The sequence below is a fragment of the Ischnura elegans genome, chromosome 7 (assembly GCF_921293095.1).
Source record: "Ischnura elegans chromosome 7, ioIscEleg1.1, whole genome shotgun sequence".
Taxonomy (NCBI): Eukaryota; Metazoa; Arthropoda; class Insecta; order Odonata; family Coenagrionidae; genus Ischnura; species Ischnura elegans.
Window position 1 is genome coordinate 15,530,659 of NC_060252.1, and position 7,284 is coordinate 15,537,942.

Here is a 7,284-nt window from a genome sequence, read left to right on the forward strand (position 1 = left end):
AGAATAATTTAAAAAAAATAACATGAGGTACTATTTTTAGCAGCGTACATATCCCACACGCGTGCGCGAGTCTAGTGAAACATGATGAAAATTACAAAAGCAACACACAAAGTGATGATCATACCGCTATAAAGTGGAGGTGTTGGGCGTGAATAAATATTTACGAGGGCTTAACAGTGAATGACGAGAGTGAATAAGGATCACTTCAATAAACGCCACACAAACGGTCACGGCTATATACTGATCGTAAAAATAATCCCACGGAGTACACAGCGATCCCGCATAGCAGCATTTTGAGAGCAAATAACGAATACGAAAATCAGCATTCCTCGAATATGAAGATAGGCTTGCAGAGCGGCACGATATGCAAATCTTAACGCCAAATTTCTATCCTTCCCTTCGATTCAAACACCTTGGGAATTCGAATTTGACCTATAATTGACAAAATAGCTGAAGGAAATACATCGACCTAAACTATGGACACCGTAATGCAATTAAAAAAGACATTGTTTACCTAACAACTCCTAGGAATCATTGACAAGGATCAGATATTGGTTAGCTAATATCAGTATAGAGGCTTAGTGAAAGTAATCAATACATCAACGAGGAAAAGGCAAGTGATTTAGGCTTTGTATGAGGTTGGATTGGTCAAACTCAGAAGAATCAATGAATGGATTACGTAGCCCCAAATTAATTACATCACATGCTAAGACATCCATGTAATATTGAGGCATTAATTAGTATTGGATTCAGCAGAGAGATATAAAAAACTACAATATATATAGAATCGAGATAAACTGGTGGGTCACGTAAGCAGGTTCTGCTTAAAGTTAAGAGAAGGAGGCAAATATTCACCAAAATTGCCACTCAGGTAAGTAGATAACAGCTTACTAACATTATCGGTGAGACAATCGCATATTTCCAGTTATTTTTTAACACCGACCACGGTTTAAGCAACTGAATGCCATTATAAAGGATTACGGCCCGTACTCTGAAGGTTGGATCGGTAAGAAAACTTTACTAGAGAAATCAGATAAGTTGTTTCCGTGATAATAATATTTACATATTTCAAAACACAATCGCTCGATTCTTCAACTGTTTGGCGACGATAACAACGGCCAAGTGTTTTCTTGCCTCATACAAGCATTCCAAAATCCATAGCAACGGAATGGCGAGGAACAAGCCATGGGCGGAAACGTCCTTGACTCGCGAACAAAGGAGCATCTCCAGTTCCTTCTTCCCCTTTCCCCACCCATCTCACCCAACATCTTGAGAAGGATGGAAATAAATAAACAAACGACCTTCTTCCACCTTACAGACGGATTCGAAGAGAGACGTAACACAAGCCACTAAATTTTTTTCAATTGTTAACCGTTTTATAAGTTTAGAGTGTATCTCCGCTGTAGTGCTATGTTGCATGGTCTGATTCATGCTTAATGGGAGATCGCTCGGTCTCTTTTAATGGGTACACGTAACTTGTCTCCTTCAATAATCATTTTGAGTATTGCATGCAACATGATGGTGAAAACTCACTTCCTGTCAAACATCTTAACGTACGCTTGTAGAGTAAAATGTAGGTGTACAATGCTGTTTCAAGGTACTAGAATGTAAATTCCGTTATATTTTTTACAACAAAAACATTCATCTCCCCTGATATTCTTTAGTTGACAATAGGACGCGGAAAAAACAGAAAATGTTCAGTGTGAATTATTTAAAAATACATTCCCTCTGTGGTCGAGTAGGATTACCATGAGGTTTAAGTTACCCTATGTAAAATTTGAAGATGCACCATCACTTGCAAGGTAAATAATGTCAAAAACTGGAATCTTGGAATGATAATTCCAGGAGCACCTCATTCTAGAGATGACATTTCTTGCGCCAACTATATGCACGTACACATCTTTCCCAAAAACTGGTGGTTTCAGGTGAGATGTAGTGGGACCATGATAGATGAATGAGATTTTGCAGCTATAAAGTGGAACCTATATAGCCTTTACCTACAGCTACGGTGCGTCGAGTACTGACAAATTCATCAAATTTCGCTCCCATCTTCACAACGAACTTAACTTTTCTAAGACAATATGAATATTTTGCTCGACGAGTAGTATTTATCTCATTACTGGTAGTAACACCCATGATGTAGCTCACCTGGATTGCTAGACACGGCCTTGGAGGCTGCTGCCTTCGGGGGCTTCGTCTTGAAGAGGCCGTTGGAGTCGACGTCGGGCCACGCGGCTCCAAGCACGAGGTTAGCCCAGAGTAGCAGACCGAGGAGCAGCGAGAGGAGCAGGGAACGCATGGGGGCGCTCATGGCTAGGGCAGATTCCCCCGTGGGGGCGAGCAGGAGGCCCTTCCTCTTGGTCACCTTCCGCCTCGCCGCCCCCTCGCCCCCGACCACCTGCAACCCACCGCCTCCAGCAATGGGGGGCAAGTCAACCACACACTGCACCACCTCCACCGAGAGCTGCTTCCGCGGCGACACGAACAACGTGACTATTTTCGTCGTGTTGTTGTTGATGTTGTTGTCGTCTCAACAAAGCAAACGCCTAGGAGACGTCGCGAGGTTCACCGTTGTCATTTGTGGATTTCATGGGAATGACGGGTATTCGCGCACAATTACAAAGGCACACTAGTCTACCGCATTCGGATAGCGTGTTAGGGCTTCAAAAGAGGTTGATGGCTCTAGTTCTTCAGCACGGATAACCCAAGGTCACGATCTGATATCTCCCCACAATCTTTTCTCCGGATACAACGCCCCCTTCCACCGTCCTCGGCTCCAAAACACCTCCAGCGAGACACAGTGCCCCGTCGGGGCTCGGATATGCGTTATCTCCGCGACCGAAAATATCCAGCAGACTTAATCCAGCTCCGGAGAGATGCAAGAAGCCAGACAATAACGACGTGGGTGTCCTACCAGACAACTGTGACGAGGGAGAAAAGCTACGGCAAGCAATAACACTAGCACGGCCTCTGAGGGGCACGCGGAGTGATACCCCCGAAATCTCAACAGAGGGTGCTCGCGTTCGATCAGTCACTGGGAGGAAGGCGAGGGAGGTGGGGGAGCAACGGTGAAGGGGTTACGGGTGGGAGGGGGTTATAGGACACGATTCCCCTCCTCGCCGCCACTGCGCGGAAAATCCTTAGGTCGTCCGTCGCCTGAGCAAGAGAGAGGCGCACTGCGGATCCCGATTGTGGTTTTTTTTCCTCCGAAAACTCGCACACACAACTGCCGGTTATGTCGAGTTATTCCTCGCGCGTTGCCAACACGAGGAGACGTCAGGGCGGTGGATTCGTCAGCTGGCCGAAACGGTTTGTTTTCGAAGCACATCCGAGCGAGTGGGGTCTGCAGCTGAAGCTCGGCCGAAGATGTTCATGAGCGTTCCAGACGCGGCACAATTATCTCGTCTGCAACACGCCCACGCGCTAAACGTCACAACCACCTCGGCGCCGCCACGAAATACTACGAATAGGAGTCGGAAGCGGGGTGAGGGGAGAACACTGTAAGAACACACGGCACAAGACGTCGCAGACGCGAGTGCCCTCACTCGCTGGTCTTATTCCCGAACTGACGACACGCCGGAGGTGGGGGAAAAGGGCGGCGGAGGGGAGGGAGAGGACTCACTACAGAAGGGGAAGGGAGGGGGATGCAATGGCTGGTCCGACATTCAGCCTAGCGGCTCATCGGAGGGGTAAAAGAAGGAAATGGGGGTAGTTGGGATAAGAGGACGGAGCGATGGAATGGGGAACTTTCCCCCCTCCCCTACGACTTCCCCTCCCGCCCCTGAGATACCTGCTATTCTCCCCCTCCCACGCGAGATCGCAGTGCGGCGTTGCCACCGCTCCTCGCCAGTCCTTTCACCGACCGATTCTCGAAGCCGGCGCGGCGTTGCCGTGTTCACCGCTCACCCTCCGTAGCTGCCTGCCTCATCACTTGAAACACGCCGCATCGCGGGACGAGGGAAGGGAGTAGCAGGGGTAGACCTAGGGAATTTCATCGGGGAAGGGGGGGAGAGGAGAGGGTTTGGCACAGGGGTCAGAGGGATATCGGAGAATTGGGGGGGGGGCAGGGAGGGAGTTTGTGATGGCGAGGCGGGGGATGCCCAACGGAGGAGGAGGTGGAGTCGTTGTGTCTGTGCGGATCGGAAGAGATCGCATCCGCGGTGGTTGTTGATGTGAGGGTGGCCCGTGAGGAAAGGCCGACTCTTTGATTCGAGTCACTCCATTCATGCCAATAGACTGAGGGAGTTCATTCCGATTAATCGTTCTTTTAAATTGTTCAAAAGGTTCAAATTTATTACTATTCCACCAATCAAGCAGTGATGTAGCCAAGGGGGGCGGGGGGGGGGGGTTCGGTGGGTCCGGACCCCCCTCCCCCCCGAAATACAAAAACACAATTATTGTCCTTCATAAAATAAAACAAAATATTGAAAAATCAAGAATTTACCAAATGTTTCTTTAACAAATTAAGTTTTTTCGATTATGAAAAGTGTTAAAATTAGTTTAAAACTCATTACTTAGTGCCCGGTTTTTCAAAAATTTTCCCCCTGGTTTTGGACCCCCCCGAACGAAATTCCTGGTTAGACCACTGCAATCAAGATAGGTTCCATGGAGAACTTAACACTCACCGTGCTGAACTTAGTACAGCGTTGAATAGCTCGCGTTTCTTTCATGGGGTCCTCTTTGAATGGACTATCGAAATTAAACGGAGTGTTGATTGTAATGCATTCAATTTCGAAGTGGGATTTTCAAGTGTTAGCTTTGCCAATATTTTCGATGAAAAATTTACCATCTCCATCAAATAACGAATCGTTATAGGCCATTTGCGCCTTGAGGAAATGAAGGGAAGGGTGGAGTGAAACCCGGCGTCTGCATTAGCTTGCCCTCAAGCAAAGGCTCCAAGGGGTCTACGGCTCAACGTCTTGGCCGACAAACGAAGTGCTGTACTTGAGGTACCCTCTATACACCGTTCAAATAAAAATATCCATCAACGCCGGGATTTGAACCCGGATCCACTGAATGGTAAGCCAGCACTGTAGCCGCCACATCTAGTGATGGGCCAAGTTGATTCTTTCAATGATGCCGATCACCGTCCTCCATGTTCTCTAGTCTTGAGTGAGTCGGTCGCAAATGGTCGTTCATCGGTCACTACCTATTTTAATGACGGCTGAGGTAATCCGCTACCGGTATTATTCAAATCGCCAAATTATAATCGGCGAGATCTTACAGCTGTTTAAGAAAATTATAAGAGAAACACAGATATTTGGTAATCTTGTGGTTTTAATAATGTTTGCTGGAAAGCATATAAGAGGGAAAAATGTCTACCATCTGATCACAATCTTAGTAATTTTTAATGAATTAATACCTATGAGAGGGGGCAGTTTATAAGGACTCAGTATATCACTTCGGTCGCAAATGACCGACGAACTACATCGATCGCGAGTGACCGGCGACCGACTTCAATTGCAAACGGCCAATAACATTGTGTCGTTCGTCGGAGTGATCCAGTTCGTCAATTGATCACACAAAAGACCTCAATCACGCCCGTCGGTCGTTCATGACCGATCTATCAACAGTGCTGGAAAGTTTTCGAGTACAGTGACGTAAGTACGACTATGCTTTGGGGAGAGGACTGCCTAGGGTGGTGATCCCCGACCCCCAGGCAACCCTACCCCCGATCCCCTATCCCCAGGTCCGGGAAAATTTTTGAAAAATGATATGCCTGGAAATCATTTTACATGAAATTAGCACTAAAAATTTAACATTAAGCAGATGCAGTTATTGAATGTCAAAACTAGACAATAGTTTTAAATATTTTTTTTATTTCTCAGAGGCTTTTGGGGTGATCTATCTCCTCTTCCCCCAATAGTTACGCCACTGATCGAGTATAAAGTAATCGGATTACTTGTAACGATTACTTTTAAAGAAATTTGTGCATGTAACGATCACTTTTTACGAAATTTGATTTTTACTTGTACTTTACTCCTAACGATGAAAGAGGAGTCGTTACTTTCATTGTAAGCGTTTCTTGCTCGTAATCGACGGTTACTTTTCTCATTTCACTGAATTACCTAGGCCTACATATTCCCTGAGTACCATAATTTGCTTGTTTAGGGTCAGCCCCCCTTATGTTGTAGCGCACTCATGATGGTACCAAATATGACACTCCTTGTGTTGTTACAGCCGTAATAATTGTATGTTTTGCAAGTAAAAATGCAATTTCTAGGACTCAATTAATCCAAATTGTTACAAATTGTAATATTCGAAAGCTGCCTGGTGGCCTCTAAGAGTGCATGATCTTACAAGAAGTAATTGTATTATTAATGACTATAATTTTACTGATTAATTTAAAAAAATCAGTAACCATCATCATCGTCACCACTGGTCAACAATCCTAAGATTGGTTTGACGCAGCTCTCCACCCAATTCTCTTATCAGCTAATCTTTTCACCCCTAAGGAATTTCTTCTCTTTCACATCTCTCTTTACTTGTTCCATATATTTTGTTCGAGGTCTTCCTTTTCCGTTCTTGCCTTCCATTTGTCCCTCGACGATTGTCTTCATCAGGACATCATGCCTCAATATGTGGCCTACAAGGTTTTTTCCGTCTTCTTATTAAGGTTTTCATGAGGCTTCTCTTTTCTCCTACTCTTGTTAGGACTTCCTCATTACTAACTCGTTCGATCCATTTGATCCTCATCATTCTTCTGTGGCACCACATTTCAAAGGCCTCTATCCTTGCTTTCTCCGCTGCTGTCATTGTTCATCCCTCACTTCCATATAGGAGCATGCTCCAAATGTAGGTTCTAATAAATTGTTTCCTTACTTCCAGATTTAAGTTTCCCGCTGTAAGCAGGTCTCTCTTTTGATGGAATGATCTCTTCGCTTGGGATATTCTGCTGATAATTCATTTCTTGCTTCTCCCATCGCTAGTTATCCTGCTTCCCAAGTAGCACAATTCATCCTCTTCCATCAGTGTTTGTGGTTCCCTATTTTAATGTTAGTCTTGACTTCTTCTCTTCTGCTGCATATGAACTCGTAATTGATGCTTTTTTTTACGAAGTAACTGTGATTGAGCCCAGTTACTTCTTTTCAGTACTCTTACCAACACTCATCGCATCACTAACCGCACCTCCCCAATTCCCATATTTTTACATAGGGCGTGACAGTGCGGAAATCAGCACAGGCTCTCCCAGAGGGTAGGGGCCATTTAGGTCGTTGTTTCAGGCGGTTCATTACTTACCGCATCGCCTCTGGAGGTATGCAATACCTCTCAAAATTTCACTCT

The 7,284-nt window shown here is 45.4% G+C and overlaps 1 protein-coding gene across 1 annotated transcript in view; it reads right to left on the reverse strand.

Annotated features, from left to right (window-relative positions):
- Positions 1–3,575, reverse strand: part of LOC124162227 (kielin/chordin-like protein) — a 61,101-nt gene extending 57,526 nt beyond the window's left edge. The window contains exon 1 of the mRNA XM_046538687.1: positions 2,149–3,575. Within this exon, the coding sequence (XP_046394643.1) occupies positions 2,149–2,311 (163 nt within the window). The 5' untranslated portion in view covers positions 2,312–3,575. The remainder of the gene's footprint in view (positions 1–2,148) is intronic.
- Between the last annotated feature and the right edge of the window lie 3,709 nt (positions 3,576–7,284).